Source organism: Vanellus vanellus (genome assembly GCF_965231255.1).
Source record: "Vanellus vanellus genome assembly, chromosome: 1".
Lineage (NCBI taxonomy): Eukaryota > Metazoa > Chordata > Aves > Charadriiformes > Charadriidae > Vanellus > Vanellus vanellus.
Window position 1 is genome coordinate 83,397,937 of NC_138905.1, and position 25,217 is coordinate 83,423,153.

General features: G+C 42.5%; 1 protein-coding gene across 1 annotated transcript in view; it reads left to right on the top strand.

Moving 5' to 3' along the window:
- VWF (von Willebrand factor) overlaps window positions 1–25,217 on the top strand; it is a 147,120-nt gene that overhangs the window by 33,968 nt on the left and 87,935 nt on the right. The window contains exons 11-19 of the mRNA XM_082479000.1: window positions 1,126–1,262; window positions 2,655–2,793; window positions 3,407–3,507; window positions 6,455–6,650; window positions 7,632–7,847; window positions 13,878–14,118; window positions 14,940–15,034; window positions 16,304–16,464; window positions 23,357–23,460. Of these exons, the coding sequence (XP_082335126.1) occupies window positions 1,126–1,262; window positions 2,655–2,793; window positions 3,407–3,507; window positions 6,455–6,650; window positions 7,632–7,847; window positions 13,878–14,118; window positions 14,940–15,034; window positions 16,304–16,464; window positions 23,357–23,460 (1,390 nt within the window). The remainder of the gene's footprint in view (window positions 1–1,125; window positions 1,263–2,654; window positions 2,794–3,406; window positions 3,508–6,454; window positions 6,651–7,631; window positions 7,848–13,877; window positions 14,119–14,939; window positions 15,035–16,303; window positions 16,465–23,356; window positions 23,461–25,217) is intronic.

Here is a 25,217-nt window from a genome sequence, read left to right on the forward strand (position 1 = left end):
TCTTCCAGCTCTTCATTCTGATAAGGCATTTTTACTTTAATGTTAGAATAACTTGTTGGCATTCAACGCAGTCCAACAAAGGAATAAACACTTTTTTGGGGGGCTGTGTTCAAGTAGGCCATTGTCAAGAAGGCTTTCAGACACTGTTGCCTTCATAAAACCATACTGCAATGCTCTAAAAACACCCGTAGAGAGACAAAGAGAGGGCTCACAATCTGCCAAGATACAACTGTGAAACAGACTGAGGCACCTCTGCAGAAGAAGAGCAGAGCAGCAGGAAGAGTCCAACGAGTCTTGTTGCAAATTTTGATTTCCAGCTCTGTAAAAATGCCTGCATTCTGCAGCCAGCTCCGTGGGTGCAGATGTGCCCCACTGGGCTAAGTAAAAGTGGATTTAAAGTGTGTTAGTCAAGATATTGCAAACTCCTGCATAGGGGTAAAGAGGCAACGTTGCCCAGTATACAGAGTGTGAGACTAATGCTGGGCAATCCTGAGCGCCCCTCCTAGCTCTGCCAGTCTTAGGCATTAGTATTTCCACCCTCTATGCCTCAGCTTCCCCATTGTATACAGAGGGAAACTTCGTTCCTACATAAAAGAGAGCGTGGGTTGCTGTTTACAACTTGTTAGTGCCACCAGCACCCATCACTTCGCAGTCTAGGTCATACCTAGTACCTGAGGGGCTTGAGTGACTGTGCTGAGTTTCCAGCTGAGGAATATACTGAGGTATATACTGTAGAAGAATACACTGCACCAGTGCCACTGAGGTATATACTGTAGAAGAATCAAATCTGCACCGGTGCAGAGAGCTGAGCCATTTGCTGACATCCTCATGACCCTCTGTTTGAAAAATAATATACACTTTTCTGTAGGCATGAATTTCAGCTCTAGAGCGTGATTTATACCACATTCCCCAGCTTTCGTCGGTGCTGCTGTTACTACTGGTAATGACTTACAGGAAGAAACAGGGAGATAAGCATCTCACCAGTGTTTTCTGGTCTTGGGGAACTGGGCCTTATGTAACCTGCTCCACTGGGCTGCTTTTCCCCCTCAGTGGCTTGTGGGGGAGGGGCAGTATTTTGCTCGCAGCTGGCACTGAGGTGATTAATGGCTCTCTGCGTTTTTTCAGGAGAATGCTCTGTCACTGGCCAGTCCCATTTCAAAAGCTTCGACAACAAGTATTTCACCTTCAGCGGGATTTGTCAGTACTTATTTGCCAAGGACTGCGTGGAAAATTCCTTTTCTGTGATCATCGAGACCATGCAGGTAACAGGAGCTTGGGCTGGTGCCTGAGCACCTCTGCGCACGCTCTTGAGAGAGTGGGAAGGGCTGTGGGAGTATGATATGAATTGCAGATGCACAGGCCAACAAAAGTAATTTTCCTATGAAACAATTAGTTCAAATAACAGATCCAGTCTTTCTCCTTAGTTAATAAGTGTTTTGCTTCTCCTCGCTGCCATTCCCAGGAGCCTACCTGGAGACTGAGATTCATAATGAGATTTGGAGAATGAGCCTTGGCTGCCTCTTTGCCAGCTGAACAAACAAATGCAGACAGGGGTGCACACCTTGCAGAGCGCCCTGAAGGCCGGTGCCTCGCTGATGCCCGGGGAAAAGACATTTCCTCAGACACCGAGTAGGGTGTGCTGGCAGAATAGTACCTTGGGTAGCTTTCCATTAAGTCATATTTGCCGGTGATTGCTGCTGCTCACTAGCTGGTCAGCAGCTCTTGACTTTCTTTGCTGTCTCCCCTGATGCATGTGAGAGATGCAGCTGGAGGTCAGCGAGCAGAGATGGCTGGAGAGAGGCAGGAAAGGGAGCCAGGCCAGTGTGGGGAGGGAAGGAGACCCTGGAAGGGGTGTCACATGAAAGCTGACCTTGGTCGTGAAATTAATCAACCAGTTGCGTGTGGAAATAGGTGAACTAACCTGGAGATTGAAAAGGGTTCTGAATCAAGAAAGGGGATGGGGACGGAGGAGGTACCATGGAGTCAGGAGGCTGACAGGAGTGGAGTACCAGCCTGTCTTGCAGGTCACCAGCGACAGAGAAGCCACAGGCTTTGGAGAAACGGGGTGTGACAGTTGTACGCACCACCTACGTCTGTATCCTGCCTTAGAAAGCTCTGATAACGCAGCTCTGCGGTCATGTGCGCTTGGGAACTCGCAGAACGGGTTTCCACTGAAACTTCCCTTTCGAAACCGAGGGAGGAGACCCCGGGGGCCTGCAATCCCTGTTCCTCATCGGCCTAACCCCCAGCCGGGAAAACAAACAGCACAAGAGCCTCGGGCAGTGCTAACCCCGCAGCTATTTCCCAGGCTGCGGGGGGGACGGGGCAGCGCGCCCTTCCAGCCCCCGCCGCAGCCGGGGGGAAGGGGGGCTGGACGCCGGCCACCGGCACGGGCTGCTCCCGGGGCTCCCGGGTAACGCCCGCCGGTTGCCTTCCAGGCTCCGGGAGGAGCTCCCTGGAGTGTGATTAGCAGGATAATGGCAGAAAAGCAGCCAGCCTGCTGTTTGTGGGATGGAGAAACTAGATCCATAAAACCATCGGGACACTTAACACCTCCCGAATTAGATGCTGAAATGCCTTCTGGCAGCCTGGGGCTAAGTCACCGATAAAGTGAAAGCTTAGAGGTTGGAGGCAATTCTTCTCTTCTCTGTAAGTGTGCAGATGATCCTGACGCTGTGTGCACTCGCTCAGCTTCCGTCCGAGTTCGGGATATGGACAACAGCCTCATTAAAATGAAACATGGAGGAGGAATTTCACTGAATGGACAAGACATACAGGTCCCTTTGCTACAAGGTGTGTTCGCATGGTCTGACTCTGGCCAGCCACTGAAGGGTGGCTGCTTACCAGTGTTTTCTGGCACACCTTACCTCAGTTCAGTCAAAAAGTGTTTCCATTACCAAATTCTCACTTGCAGCCTCTTCTAGAAGCCCTGTCATTTCAGCTTCTCTCCATGCAGCTGACACATCTTGCCTCAGCTCCTCTAAAATCAGGAGAATTAAGCTGATCTGGATTTGTGAGATGTGATCTTGAAAACCACTGTTGGTCTATGCTTTTTAAAATTATTGTAATTTTTTATACAGAAGCTTGCAATCCCTCCAATTACCTTGCAAAATGTCACAGTTCGTGCCTGAGGTTTTGCAGAATGCACATATACCCTCTTCTAGGGCTCCTGAGTGCCGTAAAGCAGAGCCTGTGGACAAGTTCATGCAGATGTAAACCGCTGAGCAGGCACAAAGCTTGGGAAATGTGAAGTGGGCATTGCTGGCTTTGGCATCCTTGCTTTGGCAGACCTGCATGCCCCCTGCTCTGTGGCAGCCACTCTGTTGGCCTGTTCAGCGTGACACAGCAGTCCCAGGCCATGAAACACCACATCCTGGCCTGACCGACTCTTTGTGATTGTCCTAAGGTGCCCTCCGTATCCAGCGCACGGTGAGGACTTCGGTTCGCCTTACGTATGGGGAAGATTTGCAGATTGACTGGGATGGTCATGGTGAACTCTTAGTGAAGGTACTCTTTCTTTCTGCTTTATTTCTGCCTTTTTGCCCCCCTCTTGTCCCACCCAAACATGTACAAAGATTTTCTTGTGAGAAGTGAGAAGTTGCTTTGTGTTGCATGTTAGAAATTCCATTCTCTTTTGCTACCCCCGGAGCGATATACAGGTCCTTTTGTACTCCAGAAACAAACATTTTCATCCTACAGCAGCTTGATAGATTTTTTTTTTTTTTCCTCTCTTCTTTTGTGCAATGACAGCCATTATTAACCATGAATAGTTTTGTGTTTTGTTCAACAGATACCCTGCAAACTGAATTTTTGCTTTCATTTGCTTTGACTGTCCTGTCTAAAGCAGTGGATATGTATTACTTAAAATAAGGGAAGAATATAGCTCCAGGGACACAGTTACTCATAATTTCCAGGAAAAATCAATTAACTCATAGAAGATATGTTGCATGCTCCTGATGCTTAACGTCACCCTTGATTAACAATTAGAGTTTGCCTGTGCTGAGACTGCAGCAGGGTGTAGAGATAGCCAACCCAGGTTTAAAAGAAATGAGCTGCAAGGGAAACAGTCTAGCTGCAACAACAGAATGCTTTACATAAACCACTTTTTGTGCGTGTGTGATATAAGCTGCAGAATTAATTGCAGTGCAGAAAAGCCTGTCAGGGAAGGGGGGAAGATTATTTACTGTGGAATAGTCTCCTGATAGCAGATCAACCATCACAGCTTCTGCAGCTAAGCCATCTATCACATCTACTTTGCTCATAGAAGAGGCTGTTTTCTTTCAAGTGTTGTCCCTGAGGGCGTATTCGCTCCCTCAGGAGCCCACTTCGGGAGTCTGCCTGTAGTGTTGCTTCCTGGTGTGATGACTTGCAGGCTACGGGTGCTAAGTCAGGGTGATGTGCTCCCGCATGATGCTGGGCAGCTGTGGACCTGCGTGCTCCTGCCGTGTTTGCGTGAATGGGTGCTGAACCACAGCCCTGCTGCTGTTGTGGAGGGAAGCTGCAGCTGAGCCCTGGGTGGAGTGGTTTTGCTCACTGAGAAGCGTTTTGCCAAGAAAGATGGTTTTCCTGGGGTTTTCTACGGAGCAGTGAGTGCTGACCTCTTTAAACCATGGCATGGCTTTTGCACTCTCCTCACCTGACCCAAAATCTGGCTTAAACGTCACATTTGGCACAGTGTAAAGGTAAATTAAAGCTAGTTCAGAAGTGAGTAAAAGAGTTGCAAAGAAAACAGAGAAGAAAGGTCGGGACTAACTTTAGAAAGCATCCATGGTTTTAATGTTGTTGTTTTGATCTAGCCTGTATCTCTGTGCTCCGAGAAGTTGTTTTTGGGCTGAGAATAATTTTGTTCAGTCTCTTGGCACATCTCAGAAGTTTTGGCTTTCCTCAGTATTCAAAGTATTTTTCCGCCTGGTCAGAGACCCATACAGCCTGGCAAATTCTTTCTTACAGTTAAAACAAATCTAATTTTCTGCTCCAGATCCTCTACCCATAAAACCAGTGGAAGTTTCTCCAATCATCTGCATTTATTCAGTTCTGCTCTGAGCTCCTTGCCTTGCTGCGTATCTAAAACATCTTTTTAATTGCTTTTGGAGACTGAATTTATGCTGAATTTGTAGACTGACCTGTTGCCAAGTATTTCTGACAACTGGGGGAAGTGATACACTTCCATTACCTTGCCCAGACTTCTGATAAAAATTCTTTTTATGTTCCTCAAGAAGACTCCCCTTTCTGTGACCACTTGATATTTGTGGTTCGAGCTTCCACTCAAAAATACACCAGAATTTGGATTTGTATGAGTCATTGTCCATCTGCAGACTACCTGAAAAAGTATCTTCCTTGGCCATCAGAGTAATAAAGATATGTATTCTCTAATAATCCATGGTTGTTCCTTTCGATGCTCCGTATTTGGTCTCTGACCACTGTGTTCCAAGGGAGGGTAGTATTAGGTTATATTTTGGAGGATGTTTTAATTTTAATTATAAAGAAAACCAATTTTCTTCAAAAATGTGTTTTGCTAGCTTTTTTGGTTCTGTTTCACCAGTTCTCCTGCCAATTTGACTAAAGTAGCACCCTACTAAATGCATACAGAGAGCTACTGTAGCATTAAAGCACCTAGTCAGCTCCTGAGGGCAGCTGGTAGTAACTTGTGATGTACCAGATCTTTACTTCTAATAAAAACTGGCAGTTCCTACTAGAATAAAATATGTTGGTGCCTTTGTATTGCAGATGTTGTTTAGGCGGTTTCCTCCTATTTACCTCTAAGTTTAGGGTCCCGTTTCAGCTCTCCCTGGATTTGCAGCAAGAATAAGGCAGGGTGAAAAGTACATTTGCTCTGTGGGTTGTTTGCAATGCTGCTTTTAGTGCGTCATAAGTTTCTCTAGGCAGGAGGGAGCTCTAATGCAAGGTAATGTAGCTTTAGGCGTAGTAGTCTCTTTCTTATTTTATTAATGGTCCTTAATGTTGAGAGAAACAACTTCTCCAACATTGTCTCTGTTTTGTGACAAAACAATCTGTTTATGTTTTCTTTTAAAATGTGAAATGGTTTCAGGTGCCGTATCTTTTCCCAAATTACCATCGGAAATATAATCATCTCACTGTGTTAAAACATGCAACCCCTACTGTTGCCTTCTTTGTTTATATGAATGAAAGGGAAAAATAGGGAAAGATTAAACTGGAGTGCTGATCAAGGCACAAAAGCCATTTTTCTCCTAGTCATCTTCAGTTACCATCTGAAAGTAGCACTGTACTGTGCAAAAATTGTCCTGCTGCTACTAGTAGCATTTTTGTTAGAAGTTTAAAAATGTAGTACAATGAATTTGTGTCTATAGTTTTTTACTACATATTTGAGAATTTTCTTGATTGTTAAATTGTGTATGGTTCATTCTTTAGAAAATCTTGCTGTACAGTGATGACCTGTTCTGGAGGATGACCAGGCTAATGTTGTGTTCCTTAGCTATCTCCAGTCTATTCCGAAAGGATGTGTGGGCTATGTGGAAATTACAATGGTAACCAAGGGGATGATTTTCTTACACCTTCTGGCATGGTGGAAGCTCTTCTGGAAGATTTTGGAAACTCCTGGAAGCTCAATGCAAACTGCCAAGACCTGTTGAAACAAGACAGTGACCCCTGCAATCTCAATCCCCGTTTAGGTACTGAACAGCAAACTGTGATCTTCCATTTTACATAACAATAAAAAAAAAATTAAAAAAGCCAGTGTTGCTTACATTACCAGTAGGGTTACTGCAATCTCTGTTTAAAAAAGAGAAAAACAAAACAAAACAACAAAGAAAACAGGAAAAGAAAGAAAATAGATACACTGACTGATGCAGGCTTCCTAAGGAAAATGTAATGTTTTGTGAAGACTGAAAACAAAAATCAGTAATGCTGCTCTTGAGTTGGGACTACAGTCAGAGTTAGACCATCACAGCCACAGCACAAACTTGTGTGCCACTGAAACTACTCTTACAAGTGATAGCAATACTATGTTTATCCTTTGGGTGGACAAAACACCTGTCTTCTTCACCCCTCTGTCCTTACACCTTATACACTTTTCCTGATCCCTTGTCTCCCTTCTTTTACTGCATCCCAACAGACAACCTTCCTCTTTCCCTCCTGGACTGTCCTGGTTGGACATAGGGAGAAATTCTCAGCACAATTTTCTTGTTGCAGGTGTTACAGCAGCCTCTGGTTTATGGGAGGAGCAAGCACACATAAAATTTTATGGCCGTAGATCAGAACAGGCACTGTAGATTCGTGAGTGTGGTGCAGCCTAGAAGTTTAATTTTGCAATTATGAAAAACAGCAGAAAGCAGAGGCCCTGCAAAAGGAAGCACAGCACCAGAAATAGTGGTAACAGAATATAAACGCATTACTTTTCCTTGATTTGTTTTACTAGTGAAGCATTATTCTTAATTAGTGGAGCTCATGACCTGTGAGCTATGGTGCTATCTATACCTATTGATCCTATTTTATTCTTCTGTGTGTTGTTTGGTTGTTTTTTTTTTTGTTGTTGTTTTTTTTTTTTTTTTTTTTTTAACAAAAGAAAAAGAAAATGCTTACTGTGGCTCTTCTAGCTTTTCTTGAAAGCCACTGATAGATTCAGTGCAAGCATGTAATTTTTCTCTTTTTAGCCAAATATGCTGAGGACTCCTGCTCAGTTCTGATGTCTTCTGCATTTGAACCCTGTCACCGTGAAGTCAGTCCCGCTCCCTATGTGAAGAACTGCCGCTTTGATGTTTGCTCCTGCTCCAATGGCAAGGATTGTCTGTGCTCTGCTATTGCTAACTACGCAGCAGCCTGTGCTAGGAAGAGTGCCCTGGTTCAGTGGAGACGACCTGACTTCTGCCGTAAGTGAAATGCTCCTAAAACCAGATTATTTTCCTAGTCTTGAAGGAATTTCTTGGCAATGTCAGATGAGAAATCTAGAATGAGATGATTTCTGCAAGGTGCCAAATATTTCTTATGGCAAATGATGAGAGAGTACATCTTTCCTCCACTCTAGCAAGGTTGCAAAAACTGTTGACAGAGACTGCTCAGCACTGGGGGAGAGAAGCAGTCATCTGACATACTTCAGCAGAGCTTTTGACTGGATGTCTATTTTCAGCTGTATTTAAGTTTCAGCTACTCACCTGGAAACTTTCTGAATATCCCAGAGTGGGAATCTCCCAGTGATTTGTAGTAATGTGTATATTTCTATTCTGGTACCTCCTTTCAAGGCCGAAGCTTCCCAGCTCCTGACCTCATCAGTGAGCCCTGATTTTAGACAAAGTTGAGGGTATGGAAGAGACACAAAGGCAGGTACTCGGCGAAGTGGTATCATAAAACAGAATCATACAAGTATAGACAAACTCATGTCAGAAGGGACCTCTGGTAGTCTTCTGGTACAACCCCTGATCATAGCAGGGCTAACTTACAGCAGATTGTCTGGGGTCTTTTCTGGACAAGTTCTCAATATCTCCAAGGATGAAGATTGCACAACCTCTCTGGCATCTATCTCTCAGCAGTTTGTGGCCTAAACCACGACACCCTGTCAGTGCAGACATTCACCATTCAGCTAGTGGATGAACATCATTTTTCTAATGACATATGAGCTCCTTTCCTTCTCCTTGTAAATTCTAGTATGATGTGGCAGCTCATTCAAGATTAGATCCTGAACCTCGATCAACAGGCTGTGGGTGGCACCACCGAGCTAGGCAAAGAAGAGCATTGTCTGAGGCATTTTGTGTAGACGTTTAACTCCTATGAAAGTCAGCAAGTTTTGAATTCCCCTGAGGATTGTTTGCAGGATGCCACCTGTAATAAATGGCAACCCTGGTTCAAAAGCTTGCAGTCTAAAAGATGAGATGTTGTAAGAGGATAGAATGAAAATTCAGGCTGCAGGTTTGCGTTACAGAGGTGTGGTAGCAGAAGGAATAAGATGTCTTTGCATAGATCAGTCCATTGCAAGATTAATAGCCAGACTGCTAAGATGCTGGAGCAGGAGAAGCCAACATCTTTTATTACTTTTCTTTCTCTGTTAGGTCAGTGTGGTAGGAAAAAGTCCATTGCAATGGAATTTCGATGGAACATGGACATACTTTTCCCCATAAATATTTGTGAAATTAATGTTCTTCCATTTTCCTGAGCAACTTTGCTATTAAGGAAGGAAGACAATTGAAAATTTTGGGGAAAAGTATGCATGCTTGGCAGCCTTCCAGAACTGTTCTGCTACTTCCCAAACAGGCGGTGGGAAAAACATTTATAAACTGAGTGTATAGAAACTAGGAGAGTGAGAGAAAGAGAGGTCAGTGGCCTTCCACCTGGTAGAGTCTGTACCTATAAGGTCAGTGACTACAGCTTCTGCAGTCTGGAGAGTATTTACTGTGAATGAGAACAAAACCAGTTTATGTTAAACTGCTGCGTGCTTTCATAATATTTTACCTAATTTATGTAAATGTTCAGATAGTGGAACAGTAATATAATAAAAATCCTTTTAAAAATGTGCAGGTCTGGAGGCTGAAAGAAAGAGCAGTGATAATGCACCATCGTTCTTTCTGTAATTGAACAAGTCAATTTTCACAATTAATCTTTAATAGTGCAGCGCTGCTTCCTCCTCTCTGTGCATTACAGAGCGCTTTATGCTCTCATAAAGTGATGATTTCCCTGACTGTAGATCCATCAACCCCCATTAAATAATCCTGATGCCCCAGACATCTCCTGTCACATAAAGGAGAACAATCCCTTTTTTAATGGGCTTGAGACGGGAATGTGCAGGTTGCATAATTTGCACTGATGGCCCAGTGCACTGAACATGTGCTTCGCTCCTGTCGTGGTCAGTGGAGATTCAGTTTCTTGGGAAATGACTTGACAGAACTGGTTTGCTTGATTTGAAGTGCATAAGTGGCAGGGAAGTAAGTCATTAGTGTAGCACAGCATTTCTGCTGCGTGCCAAGCTAACAAGCGCATTCATCTCCCACGTCTTTGAAACTATTTTAGTTGAAGTTTGATTGTTTAAGAGCTGACTCCTACCCTTGCAGCCCACTGTGAATAAGCAACAGTCAATTCCTTCATGCTGCATGGAAGGAGCAGATAAGCCATACTGTGATGGGCTGTCTATCATCTCGTGTGTGTGTGTGTAAAAAAAAAAAAAAAAACTGGCTGGATGGCCGGGCCCAAAGAGTTATGGTGAATGGAATTAAAACCAGTTGGTGGCCAGTCACTAGTGGTGTTCCCCAGGGCCCAGTATTGAGTATTCTGTTTAATATCTTTATCAATGATCTGGATGGGGGGATTGAGTGCACCCTCAGTAAGTTTGCAGACAACACCAAGTTGGGTGGAAGTGTTGATCTGCTTGAGGGTAGAAAAGCTCTACAGAGGGATCTGGACTGATGGGCTGAGGCCAGTGGTATGAGGTTCAACAAGGCCAAGTGCCAGGTCCTGCACTTGGGTCACAACAACCCCATGCAGCGCTACAGGCTTGGGGAAGAGTGGCTGGAAAGCTGCCTGGTGGAAAAGGACCTGGGGGTGTTGGTTAACAGCTAGCTAAATATGAGCCAGCAGTGTGCCCAGGTGGACAAGAAGGCCAAGAGCATCCTGGCTTATATCAGAAATTGTGTGGCCAGCAAGACAAGGGAAGTCATTGTCCCCCTGTAGTCAGCAGTGGTGAGGTTGTACCTTGAGTACTGTGTTCAGTTTTTGGCCCTCCACTACAAGAAAGACATTAAGGTGTTGGAGCACGTCCGAAGAAGAGCAATGAAGCTGGTGAGGGGTCTGGAGAAGAAGTTTTATGAGGAGCGGCTGATGGAACTGGGGTTGTTTAGTCTGGAGAAAAGGAGGCTGAGGGGAGGGAGACCTTAAAGCTTTCTACTACTACCTGAAGGGAGGTTGTAATGAGGTGAGGGTCGGTCTCTTTTCCCAAGTAATGAATATTAGAATGAGAGGAAATGGCCTCAAGTTGCACCAGGGGAGGTTTAGATTGGATATTAGGAAAAATTTCTTCACTGAAAGGGTTGTCAAGCATTGGAACAGGCTGCCCAGGGAAGTGGTTGAGTCACCATCCCTGGAGGTACTTAAAAGATGTGTAGACACGACACTTATGATCATGGTTTAGTAGTGGACTTGGCAGTGTTAGGTTAATGGTTGGACTCATGATCTTAAAGGTCTTCTCCAACCTAAATGTTTCTATGTCTCATGTGTGTATGTATGTATTGTTTTGTGGCGAAGGGGAATCACTCAACAGGTCCTAGATCTTTCCTCAGGTTTTAGGATCTGTTGATAATCCCACTGTTTTCCTTAATGTGGTGTTTATTGTCTTTCCATGTCTTCTGCAAGAGGATTTGTACGGGATAGATCCAGGAGTGCTGGAGCAGGGAGTAGGGAATTAAGGGCAGGCGCTGAGCAGCATTTGAGGATGGCTACATTGCATGGTGGGGCTCAGCAGGCCAGCTGGTGCTGGTGAAGTAGCTGTGTTAAATCTAGTCCTGACAGGGCGCAACACTGCCTAGAGCCTGTGACCTAGGTATGATTATGTTTTCACCTTATGCTACCTGAGAAACCGGTCAGGATTTATGTCTCTCTCACGCTGTGTTTAAAACCCACATATAAGAAGCTGGATGAACTATCTGATGGATACTTCTCCAATGCTTTCCCACTCTTTTCGATCTTATCCCTGGGACAGGCTGAGCTTCAGAGCACAGCATTGAGCTGTTTTGGTTTCATAACAGGCATCTGTAGAGACTAGATGCACCTCGCCTTTTCCTCTCATTTTCCTGGCAATAATGGGATGTTATTGGTGTGGGTTTTTGTTGTTTTGTTTTTTTTTTTTTTCTTTTGTGACAATGTATTACAAAGTGTACAGACAAAAGTCCCCTCCCAGGTCAGTTGTCTTGCCTTTTTGCTGTTAAAAACAGATGTTGCTGAGAAATAATGAAACAGTGGATTAGGACTTGGAATATAAACGTGGCATTGGGTAGCATAACTGGAAAAATGGGGGATGTTTCTAAAATCTTAGGAAGTGCTTGGGCAGGTGAGTTACAAAGCTTTATCTAAAAAAAGGATCTGCTGCAAAACTTGTCCCTGTGGGCAGGGAGTGTTATGACTGACTAGAAAGTAGGGCAGGATGTTGGGCTCAGTGATCCTATCCTTGTTGAACCTTGAAACTCTAGTAAACTGGTGTACCTGCCTGAAATATCCCTAGCCAGTTCCTCATTTTCAGAGGTTCTTGTGTAGCAAATCATAGTTTTGGCTGAGGCTTCATGGTTGTCCTGCTTGCACATGCTTTCAGTGAGAAAAGTTTTTTTTTTTTTTTTTTTTTTTTTTAAAAAAAAAAAAGCAACTGGTCCTCAGCCCTGGGCTGTGCCCGTTCAGTATTTGATTTGCCGCATTATGTAAATTAGAAGCACGGTTCTGTGAATAGCTGCCAAAGACTTCTGTAACTGTGAGTGAATCTGTCATCTATTTCTGAGTTAGAAGGTATTTACTCTGTCTACTGTGTTGATGAGCACACACCAATTTCTTGGGCTGTGTTGTGAAAGGTATATTAAATAGCTTGGGCACAAGTCCCAAACTTGGGAGATCTTTGCTCTGAAGAAGGCTTCAAGTCACCTTAGATGCCTCTGGGCTGGATCCTCAAGTTAGGGGCTTATTGCTCCCAAGTATGGGACTTCAGGTGCCTCAACAGAAGTCTGGGAGATATTGGTGCAACCGTGCCTCTCTTCAGTAAGTAGAAGTAATCCTTCATTTCAGAAGAATTTTCTGTAGGTAGGCATTAGATTTTGGTTAGCATGCAGGACTTGCGTAGTTCAGCCCTGCTCGCAGCTGGGTGAGGCTGCAGGGCTGTAGCCTTGCGATAGCTTTTCTTTTACTGTCATTGCTGCTACAGTTCCCAGGGGTGTGTGCTCACAGAAGAGATGGTTGGGATTATTGGATTATTCTGCAGGGATGAGAACAGGAAGAGCTTTCTCTGTAACACCTTGATTTTGGTTTTAGCACAGTACACATGTGCCAACTTTTATTCGCAGCTGCTTCCTTCACTCTGCTGAACATCCTACCTCATCACCTTATAACCCTGGCCGTTTGCTTTGGAAGGTTGCTACAAACGACAGGTTTTGTAAACTCTGATTAATAGCAGGCCTGTTAAAAGCTCTTGATAACAGCAACTTATTTTCTAGTCTTCTGAAATGTGTTGTCACGGCTGCCGCCTAGTGCCGACGGTGAGGTATGCCGAGGAGGTTGCCTGGAAATCAGCGCTGTAGAACGAAGTGGAATTTTTATAAACAAAGAAGCCAAAATGGTTCCAAAGGCCATAATAAGGTCTCCATAAAAATGAATTCATCATGAAAAATCGTTAGTACCCAAGGTTTGGCTCCACGATCACTAAATGACTTCATTATTTGCACCAGTTTCCACAGAAATCACTGAGAGCTGCTGGGATGTGAGGTTTTAAACTGTCGTAGCACCTGCTTATCAAGGCAGAAGACATTTCTACTTATTTTGACCAAATTGTCCCTAGCCATGTTGCAAAGGAAGAGAAGTGTGAATGTGTACGTGACACTTGTAATGCTCCTAACTTTTTGATCCAAGTAATAACAGAGGCTGGGCACAGCCTGCATTTTTCGTCCTGGATGAAATTTTGTGGATGGATTTCCATTGCAGGGGTCGCAATCCAATCCCGACATTTATTGGAAACTGCACACAGTAAGGGTTTTGCTTGTATGTGTATAAGCAGTGCCCCAGGCTTCACTGGTGCTGCAGAGTTAAGGAGAGACAGTGTAATACAGGCCTCTGTCAATGCGTAAATACACTTTAATTCCCAGCGTCCCAGTCTGGTTTAGGCACCTTTTCTTTTAGTTGGCTTTGGATCGAATGCCAGTCTCCCTGATATTCACGTCATTCAACAGCAATGACCTGTCCTGAAGGCCAAGTGTACCAGCAGTGTGGGATGCCATGCAACCAGACCTGCAGATCTCTGTCCTACCCGGATGAGGACTGTGATGAACTCTGCGTGGAAGGATGCTACTGTCCCCCCGGGCACTACCTGGATGAGCGTGAGGCATGCGTGCCAAAGTCCCACTGCTCTTGTTACTATGACGGTGAGATCTTCCAGCCAGAGGATGTCTTTTCAGATCATTACACCATGTGGTAAGTGCCATCAGTGTTCATAACTCATCCCTACATGCTGTGACTAATACATTTTTGGATAGCCTGAGTGGTTAACTGGTTTGGTTCCTCAGTTCCTTTACCTCCACTGAAACTGGTTTAAAAGAGGGCAAGATTTTGCCTCCAACAAACAAAATGGTGGATTTTGCTGTGGCATCTCTATCCATAAAATTACAAATGCTGTCTTAGTCAGAAAAAAGGGCTAAGCCCTGCTCCATGAACAGTTCCTGGCAGTTTGAAATGGAGTGTAATTACTGACAATAGCTACTTTGAAGGCTTTTAAAATGTCACTTTAATGTACTGCGTTACATTTCTTAAACATTAAAACCTAATTACCTCTCTCAAAGATACAAATATTAAAAAGCATTTCTAATTGTTAGATTGAGTAGCGGTACACTGAAAGTAGGAATGTAATTGCTGGGCATCTCCTGGCAAGCCCAGTTTTGGAAACAGTGTCTGCTCCTTTTTTCCTCTGCCACAGAAGTTGCATGCATGAAGTGGTCCCTTACCTTTCTCCGCAGCAGACCTGACTGTTATTTTGCTCCGCTTTATGCCTGCACATTGGATTCAGTGGGACACGGCTAGCATATGGTTTGCCATGCTAGTGTATCACTGCAACTATCTTCAGGAAGGTTTGTCTTTAAGGTTGATGAGCACATTGAATGGAGAGCACCAGATCAGCCCCAGTGAGAGGTGTAATTTTGGTACTCGGACAAGTTCCCTGTGGGCCTGTCTGAAAACAACAATGTGAGAGAAAGCTAAATGTCACTTTGTTAAATATAAGCTCTATTTGTTTTTCCTAGCTATTGTGAAAATGGTTTCATGCACTGCAGTACAAACAGAGTTCCTGGTGCCTTCCTACCAGATGTTTTCGCTGATGAGAGACCGTCTGCCAGAAGTTAGTATGCTTTAAGAAATTAATAATTTTTCTTTTTTTCTTTTTTTTTCTTCTTCAGTCTCTTGGTAATCTAGAGTAGGGAAGAAGTACCAGAGGTTGCAGTGGCTGGTAATGTTGGGATTCTTTTTCTAAACCTTTTTTTGTTACAGGATAGAAACAAAATGTTTGCATGGGAGGATGAAGGGCTCGTTGTGTCCCACCTCTCAAAATGATAGTTAGCCACTGCAGTCTCTATTTATTTAAGGGGTCCGTTGGGAGTGATCTGAGGCCCTCAGTTGCTATTTGAGGATCACATGACTTCAGTTAACTAGCCAGCTTTATACCTCCTGCTTCTGAGTAGCAGGTTGCAAGTTCTGGTGCAGACAAAGCTTTTTGTGGCTTGAAGGTTAGAGTGCTGCCAGGCACCAAGTGTGCCCTTCAGCCACCAGGCATCTCACCATAAAGCCTCCCGGAGACCGACAACTGCCTTGCAGAGCTAGGCACTGCATTGGAGAACAGGATATTAGTGTTTGGGGATTTTTTGAGGTTCCCGACTGATATATGGATGGAGCTTATTGGATTGCGTTGGGAGAGGGGGTCTTGGTAGACCACCAGTAACAGTGTCACTGGTTGGCCCCTGCTGTCCTTCAGGTGAAGTCTTTTAGGTGTATATTTCACCAAACTCTTGCTATAATGTTATTAAGTCATAATTTTCCTGAAATTAGTGTGTTAAGACTTACAAAACCTCGGAGAGGCGTATTTCTAGCATCGCTTGAAATAATAACCTGGAGTTTCTTGGGAAATTCTGACCTTCTTTCAGAACCTGAGTTCTCATAGAGAACTTTGTATTTAAGTGAAGGGCATTTTTATTGACAGTCACCCATGTAGTTATATTCTGTGTTGGAAGTGAGTCTAAACACAGTAATGTATGATGCTGTTGCTTCTCAGAACATGGATTTTTTGCTGACATTGGTAGTGTACACTGCCTACAGGTTGAAATCTGTTTCACACTAAAGTGTGCTCGTATTGAAATCTGGAACTGAACCCTTGTGCAGCTCCTTTTGCTTCTGTATTAGAATACACGCTTTTATCATAACCTAACTGAGGTCACTTCATTAGGGAGTGGGGACTGTTACCTTTACAATGTCATGCATACTGGTGTGGTGGTGTTGCTCCATTCTATGTCCTAAATTAGTTTTCTAATAAAAATGTCAATCCATCCTTTAGAAAAATACTGTGCTAACAATACTTGAGTTCTATTTGCAATTTTTCTAAACTTATTTTTTAAAGTAAAAAGGAGCTTGACATGCAGATCCCCCATGGAAAGGTTTGTCTGTCCTGCAAACAACCCAAGAGCTGAAGGCTTGGAGTGTGCCAAGACTTGCCAGAATTATGACTTGGAGTGTGTCAGCCATGGCTGCATATCTGGATGTCTCTGTCCAAAAGGGATGGTAAGCAGGCTCCTCTTTGTTTTCTTGCCTTCGTTTTTTCCTACCAGCAGTCTTCTTGCAGCTTGGGAATACACGATTGTGAAGTATTGACTCTTCCAAATTGTGGCTGTTTTAAAATATGTGTAGTAGTATATTTGCATAGAAGATGAAATTAAACTTGTAATGATTGATAATCAAAAAGCCACTTTTTTTTTTAAGACCTATTTATGTCTTCCTTCAACTCTCCTCCCAAACTCCTCAGTCTTGCTGAATTTCCCTAGCCAGAGAGACAGAAGTGCACAGGTCCCTATACGCCAAATACCCACCCCACATCCAGCCAAACCCTCCTTCTGATACTAGTTGCCTCCTTGTCAAGTCTCCATCTCTGCTGCTGCCTTCCTGTGCATTGTACCAAACTGAGAGTTCCCCGTGAGATGGAATGGGGGACATGAAACTTGCTAAGATGATGCCAGAGGGTGTCCTGGAGTTGCGGATGGTGTGCTGAGCATGCTTTTTTCACTGGTAAAATGCTTTCTGGAGTCCAGGGTTACGTTCCACTGCAACCCTCACATTTAATCATTAGTTTAGTCATTTTTAAATAGAGCAAATAGTTATTTGCTAAGCCAGTGACTGTGAGCTCACTATCAATTTAGACCCCTGATAAAAAGCAGACAGAGTGGAATAGACAGCAGATTGCTGCTGCTGTTCTCAGAGCAACAGAAAAAAGCATCAGTGTTCAGTGCTGTGCAATACTCTCTGGGCAGGCAAAGAGTTGTGCACAGGATCTCACTGAGATAGTCGCAGGCATCACATGAACAGGATAGAAGTGAAGCACGTGGTATACTTTACGAAGTTGAGTAAATGGCACTTTTGAATTACCTGTCCCGCAAAACTGCTGTGATTAAAAAGTTTCAGTTGAATACATGAAATGCAGCTGAAAATACCTGATGGATGCTGGAAAAAGAGTTGAGGCTGAGTCTTCATTTTGTTTGAAGGTTAAAATACTCTACAATTGTGAGACTTTGATACCTGTGGTACTTAGAGATGTGCTGGTCCAGTTTTCTGTCTCAGAGGGGTATATGGTAAAGCAAGTTATTTTCAAATGCTGCAGCCCAGGAGGTCTAAAAATGCAAAAGATAACTTTTATTTTTTTTACTCTTTTATACCTACTCAAGGTTCAGGCTCAGATTAATATGCACTGGACATTGACTGTTAACAAATTAAGGTGTGGATTATTACTTCTAGGGTTGAGATGCACGTTTATGTTTAGGCTTCAGCTCTAATGAATTGACTTCATCCACTATTGTAAATTCCATTTTAAAAAGCAATTAACGTTCCCTGGAAACATGTATTTTTTTTATAAAAATGTGTTGTTTTTTTTCTGTTCCTATATGAATACGGGTGGTTTTTCCCCTCAGAATTCCTTCCATTGTCTTACTAGAAACAAACAAAAAAGAATTCTCATAACACAGTCATTTCTAGCATTAATATTCCTGTATTTTAACTTTGCTACCTTATTTTGCTGATCAACACACATTTATGTGAATAGATGATACTGCAGAATAAAATGCCAGCTGTAGGTAAAATCTCAGCCATGTGAAGTATCTTGTAAGTCCAAAGTGAAAAATGCAGAACAGAATTTGAAGGCATTCATATCAATATTGAGCAAATTTTCACCACAATTTTAAAACGAGTGTTGTTTCTTTTCACATTTTGTTTTTTAAATGTCTTTCCTTTTAGAGAAGAATATTCCCAAATATTAGCGGGATAAGTAAACTTACAAACATTTGTGTACTTGTAAAACTGCAATACGTCTTTCTCTGTATTTAGGAATCAGACCTGTTTGATTTGGTGAAGGGACTTGAGATTTGGTTTCATTTTCAGGATATGGTAATAGTACACTTTAGCGATAATCATGGAAAACCAATTATGATAACTACTCAACAGGGGGGAAAAGAGAATGCTAACCCCCCCCCCAACAACAACTTCTGAGTAATTAAACTTAATGTTTAGTACAGAATTTCATATTCCTTTCCAGTAGGTTGGAACTATCATTCAAACAATTGTTTCATAAAATTTATGCCAGGAGAGACAGTCCTTGCCATTCTGGAACTGGAAACTCCAGCTGACTGCAGCAATGTGAAACAGGCTACTGAATTGAACAAGATGGTTTGTCAGGGTTGGGATAGAAGAATCGGGCCCAGTATTTTTTTAAAACAACTAGTAAAATAAGGTCTTTGTCCGCTAGATGACAGTATGGTTCAATCTTCCAGTAAACTCAGTCTATAACTGCTTGTTCTTGCTGGCTTCCAGTCTGGCAGGCAATAAAATTTGTGAGGTTCGCGTTTTGCAAAGCCACGGTGGGAGAAGCCAGTATATAGGTGATTTTGTTGTAACCGTGGCCGTGCAAAGGCAGGATCAAGCTCAGTGTTTTCATTACGTGGGTGCCCTGGGCCGTGTGTTAGGCTCCTGGCATGTGGCTCCATGGGACCTGCCAGTTTGTTGCCAAAGAGCAGTTTCCTCCTCATCTCCGGTAGTTATCTAACCAGGATGGTTTGGGGGAGGCTTTTTCCTTATTTCTGCATTCTGCAGTGAGCCTTTGTGCTCACAGTAGTATTTACCAAAGATGGAAGGATTTGGGGTCGTGACCGGGTTCTCCTTTCCATCTTGCCTCTCTCTACCTTAAAGACTCCGGGCATACTGGAGGAAAGTGCTGCAAAGTCACGAAGTCTATGTTTTCCAGACTTGTACCAACAGAGCTGAGCAATAAAGGGACCGGAAAAAGGTATTACTATTTATTTTACCAGTCAGTCTCCCTTGTTGGTGTTCTGTAATCCTGTTTAATTTACAAGCACTCATGGAGGTGAGCTACTGTTTGTAGGAATGTTTGTGAGAAGCAACAGATTACTGAACATTTGCGGGAATAAACGTTTGAGCGTATCATCATTCTGGAAGAACTTGTGCCATTTTACTGAAGATTAATTTTTTTCTTTTGCAGTACAGTAGCATATAAAAATTCCGAATGGTCGTGGATAACTTATTAGCAAAAAAACCTAACCTTCCTGCTTCTCTAAAGTGGTTCATACCATCAAGAAAAAACAATCAAAGATACGTAGTTTACATAAACAACTCTCTGGTACAATTTGCAATTATATACACTTAATATGGAATTAAGTGCAAAGTTATTCCTATGTATACAGAGATGTTACAGATCAGTTAGCTTAGTTACCAGTCTTAAACAGAGCAATGCATAGTCTGAAATCTGTATGCACAGATTGCCTGCCAATTATCTGAAAAATAACTTCAAAAATATCAAGGATTGTTCATGAATGCGATGCTGCAGTTGGCTAGATTTGAATTGGAAAATTTGCTGGGGTGAGAAATTGCCAATCAATCAATTAATTATTTCCCCAATCAGAAAATGCAGATGAAAGCTAATTTATTTCAACTGAAAAATATGTTTTCCAGCTCATCTTGACTTAATATTTTACATTGTTTTGATTTCTTGAAAATAAAAATGTTCACTATGTCATGAAAAGTAATTCTTCTTTTTCTGTCTTTGATCATCTGGAGGGTGGGAAATTCTCCATACTTGTCACCTTTTTGCAGAGCAGAAAAGATAAATCATAACATATGTGCAGAAGTGTGGGGAAAAATATGCTTTCTCAGATTAGTTTACTGCACTCCAGCTTTTTCCCATTGGAAAATATTAATAAATATACAAATGGAGTGTTAACCACCTTTCTGGGGAAAAAGAGGAGCAGAACAATCAGAAAGCACAAAATCCAGACACTCCAAAACTAGAAAATTAATTTCTTTCAATTTCCAGCAACTGAAGCAAAATTAAAGTTTAAAACTGAAACGAAACCTTTTATTGTGGCTGCTGAAATAAAACTATTTATAAATCTATGATATGTTAGTAGAAAAAAGGGAGAAAATAAACCCCTAAATATATTAATCGGAAAAGTTCAAAAAGGTTTTTTTCTTCCAGACTGTTTTCAAGAGAAACTTAATAGAGTGCTATTTTGATTTTCCTGCTAGCTCTGTTGTGTATTCTTCAGTGTATGCTTATCCTATGACAGAGTCTTCACGAGGAGATGGGCACCAGCTTTTTGGTATGTGCATCTGCTCGAGGATAATGCTTCATAAAACAAACATAAGCAGCATACATCTGCCATAGGAAAGAAAAGTCAGGTGTAAAACCGCACGTGTTGAGTGGTCTGTCCTGACATGTTTTTGACTTGTCTTTGCATAGAAATGGTGACAGGCTGTTTTAGTTGAAACGTATCAGCTATTGGGTTTTAATCTGACTCACTTCCTTTGCTTAATCACTTACCCCTTTATACCTTTGGTTGACTTTCTGCTGAAGCCTTCAGGTGTATCAGGAGAAACAGTGAAATCCTGGGCTTTCCTTGACAGTGAGATACTCATCAAAATTGTGTTGAGCAAGAGATTAAAATTCAGCCTCATCATGGCAGAGTTTAGGGAAGAAAAATCTTAAAAGTTCTGAAATCTGTGATATCATCCTTCCTTTTGCAAGATTTGCCAAGGCTTAACAATTAGTAAGGCAGAGCAAGAAAATGATGGACATTTCTGTTGGATCCCTAAGTTGGGGTGGGGCGGGGGATCATCAGCAAGTCAACCACTTATAATCCCACGGACACGCTCTCAGGAGTATCATCGCAAGGGGGTGAGATGGTGCGAACAGCAGCTGCTCTCATTACAAACCTGTGTCTTGCCTTGTGGTTGCCTCCCCAGCATTCATACCTTCCGTCACCTCAGGCACTCAAGGCTGTTAGGTCTCCTGTATTAAATGGTATCTATTGATGCATTGAGAGGCTTCCACAGAAAGATCAGCTGTTTGTGAATAATGCCGCTGGCCAAGCAGTACCACATGGTATTGTGCTCAACAGACTCGTATAACGCAGCATGGCATCAGGCTGCCAGATATACCAGCTTTTGGATGTGGTGTCAATATGACCAGTAGATTCTGTGTTACTGTTAGCAAAATCATAAGCCATTGAGTTTTGCAGCAGTCTGTCTTAATTATTCTTCTGGTCAAAGTCCACTTTGGGTATTTATGTCCAGCTTTCTAAATCCCACCCACCTACTCTGCAGGGTTCAGGCAAGGTAGTCTTCCCTCTTTGTCGGTGGATTAACAGTTGCTGCGCTGTAACTTCGTGGTGGCCAGATGTTTGTGATGGAAATACTAATATCAGCCTACTAAGTTTTTGGAGTTGGGGATAGGCTGTGACTAGCTTCATGTCAATGTGTGAGAGAGCAAGCAAGCAGCAGAGGTCCTAATCCTCCTAATCCCAAATTTTGTATCCAGAGGCTAACCCTCAATCTATTGTGACCTGTGTTGCTGAATATTGTGGAAAAATTCAGAAACGTAGCCATGAGAGTGAAGTCATATATTGTTTTTGGTTTTTTTTTTTTTCCCTGAGTGCCACCAGGAAGGAAGGAAGGAAAGAATTAAACACCCTGGGAAACATACGGTCTTCTCTGGCCTGTTTTCTCCCAGTTCTTTGCGCAGGTTAAGTCCGAGGCAGAGCCCCAGCTCTATCATCTAGAAAAGCATTTCTTTGTTTCCATCTTGCTTCTATTGGAGTGAGTTTATTTGGCATAATATAGCTCTCCATAAGCCACAGAGCATGTGGAGCTGCATATGAATGAAGGGTGTCTAGGCTGTGAAATCCTTTTTATTAGTAGTTCCCTGTGGCAGTTCCAGGCCCCCCATAGGAAAAGGTAGAGCTGTTCTACTTTATTAACCTGGCATTCAGACTACATTGATCTCATTGGCCCGTATTTAATGGTAAAAAAGAAACTATTTTAATGGTTTTACAGAAAGAGTTTAAAGTGGGAAGGTGATATTTTGTGACTTTTGAATGAGAGGGACGGGAAGTGCTCTCCATTTCAGTATTCCATAAAGCAAGAGCCAAACCTACCCCTGGCTTTGCAAAATCATGTCCAAGTGAAAAACAGCATAGCCAGCCTTGGTTTTGTTTGATTCTTTAAAACTTCCTGTCTTCAAAATGGAAAGGGAGTAATCACAGGGAAAAGTAGAGAAAAGGAAGGAAAAAATGTCTAAAAGCATTACCTGGTGTTTTTTTGGGTTTGTGGTTTTTTTTGTTTGTTTGTTTTTTTACATGGGACAAATGGTTTGTTGTCGTCAAAGAGAAACTAAGATTAGTAGGCTAAAACTGAAAAATTAAAAATTGTAGACAGAACATAATGTCCTGTTCACCGGTAACAGAACCTGTGACAGTAGAAAAATGTCTCAAGTGGACTGATATTTATCCTGCCTTATAGGGAATAAGTAGGCGTTTGAAAGAAAATGAGTGACTACTGCAATTTTCAAAGGCAAGCTGACAGAGGAGTGGGCTTTTCTGGGGGGGTGTTGTCTGTGATGATCAAATCTTCATTTGCACTTGAGTTTTTCTGGTACCGAGGCTTCTCGTCTCCTCCTCAGTGGTCATCTTTCAGTTTTCAGCCCAGCTGAACTCTGCATCAGGCTGCTTTTCTGGTAGGCTATCCTTCAGTTATCCTGAGAAGCATGTGCTATTCACCTGCTCTCCATATTCAGGTTAGCCTATTTTATCGTCACCACATACTGGTTTTGGTCAAATTGGACTTCCTCATCATGACATTCTTCTATAATCTAATTTATTTTCCCAGCAGCTTAAGTTGGTGTTCAGCCCCTGAAACAAGACTGTGATTTATGTACCCATAGCTCTATTTATGTTAATGGAAAAAAATATTAGCAATGCTGTACCTTTCTTACTTTAGATTGTCTTGAACCATTTTCTCTATCCTTTCCTTTATTCTTATCCACGTATCCTTGTGCTTAGTCCTCTGTGCACCGGCACATACCAACAGGCCTGCATGCTGACAAACTGTGTGTTTTGCTTAGGTGCGACATGAAAACAAGTGTGTTGCTCCTGAAAGATGCCCATGTTTTCACAATGGAAGAGAATATGCCAAGGGAGAGATGGTGACTAATGACTGCAACACCTGGTGAGCCACTGGAAATGCATTTTTCTGTTTCTCTCTAGGGCACCTAACGTATTTCTAATAAAGCCAAATATATATTATTTTTTTTAACAGATCTATTCAATAGAAAAGTCAGGCTTTGCAGTGTAGTAATGCACATATTGTACAGACCAGAATATTCCCTTCACATGTTGCATAAAGACCAGTGCAATATCTGTCAAACTGTACCTGGTGCCTTACAGATAGGCAGTCTGTGTGTCTGTGCAGGTCCTCTGTAGCCACTTGCTAGTGGATTTGCTCCATGATCTTGCAACAGAAGGTAACAATATAGGAGCTCCTCTGGGCTGGGAGGATGGAGCCTGCCCTTTTTTGCTAAGCTCTGCTGTCATGCTTCCCTTTTCTGCTGTCTGGGGCCCTTCAAATCAGTCTTTTTCAGCCAGAAGCATGCATCAGCAGAAGGGGTGTGATATGCCAGCTGTAATGTGACAGGAACTCTTCAGGAAAATGTTAAAGAATCAGGCAGAAAAAGAGTTGACCTCTTGTATCTCAAATGGGTGCTCAGTCCATTGATGTCTTAAAAAAAAAAAGACAGAGAAAAGGAGAAAAATAAAAGATGGATTTGGTGATATCTTCTTAGAATAAAAAAGTAAGCGCTCTGTGTCTTTCATCTGCATCCCTGTCTATCCTGTTTGGTTCTTGAAAAAGAACGTGTAGGTTCAAAAGAAAGTGCCGGGCTGTGAGATTTGCATGGAGGGAAACCCTTGGCACAGCCTTGGTAAGGTATAGGGTATTTGCCTGCTGGACAATTCTTGGCTTCTACCTGCAGAGCATGCTTGCTGCATTGGAGAGGTGCTTCGCTCTCCATGCGTGCTTGCAGAGGGAACGGTGGCCTGTTCCTGCAGAGCTCCAAGAGTCCAAGGTGTAGGACATCCAGCCACCAGCAGTGTGAAAATTATTGTCTTTGAACTTAGACTTCATGATCTCTTGTACATTTTGCCCAAAACGTTCCTGCCCAGCTCTGTGGCACCCCCAGAAGCAGTGTTTCTGTTATTCTCTGTGTGACTGGGTAGAGTTGGATTGGAGAATCAGCACCATTAAGGAGACGTACGGTTTGTTTTTTGTTTTGTGTATAGATCCTTGAGCAACAGTGATTTCAAGTGTTGTGTTTTTAAACTAGTGGGACCGTTCCTAACTGGTTTAAGTTAGATTTGGAGATAAGGTTTTATGGTTTTATATGGAAATATTGACCTTCCGATGTTTTGTTTCATTTTTTTTCCCCTGCTTACATTGCATCTAGGTAAAAGTGACTCAGCTGAAAAACAGACACAATGAAAATTTTGTTGAAACAAGAACAGTAAGGTGTAAAACTGCTAGGATTTGTTGTGAAATTTGCAAGATTCTTCAAAAAATCATGCACAATCTTTTTATTTTCAGTCAATCTTGTAATCTTCAATCTTAAAATAGTCATAACCATGTTGCTTCATTCGTGTAACTGTCATTTTGTTTCTGGCAATGCCATTGTAAGTGACATTTCCTCTAGCACGTAGAATTTTCTTCAATATCAGGGTCAAGAAAATGTTAGAAATCATGCTTTTTCTCATTGATAAAAAGTTCTTCCTCTCATTTTAGGTATTTTTCTTGAATGTGAAAGTAAAATTGGAAATAAGGTCCATTCAAATATGTCACTAGAGCTTTTTTGAGCTATGTGACTGAAAAGTTTCATGATAGTTCTCAGCAAATATCAAGTCAAATGTCATTTAGAAAGTGATATAGGGAATTAT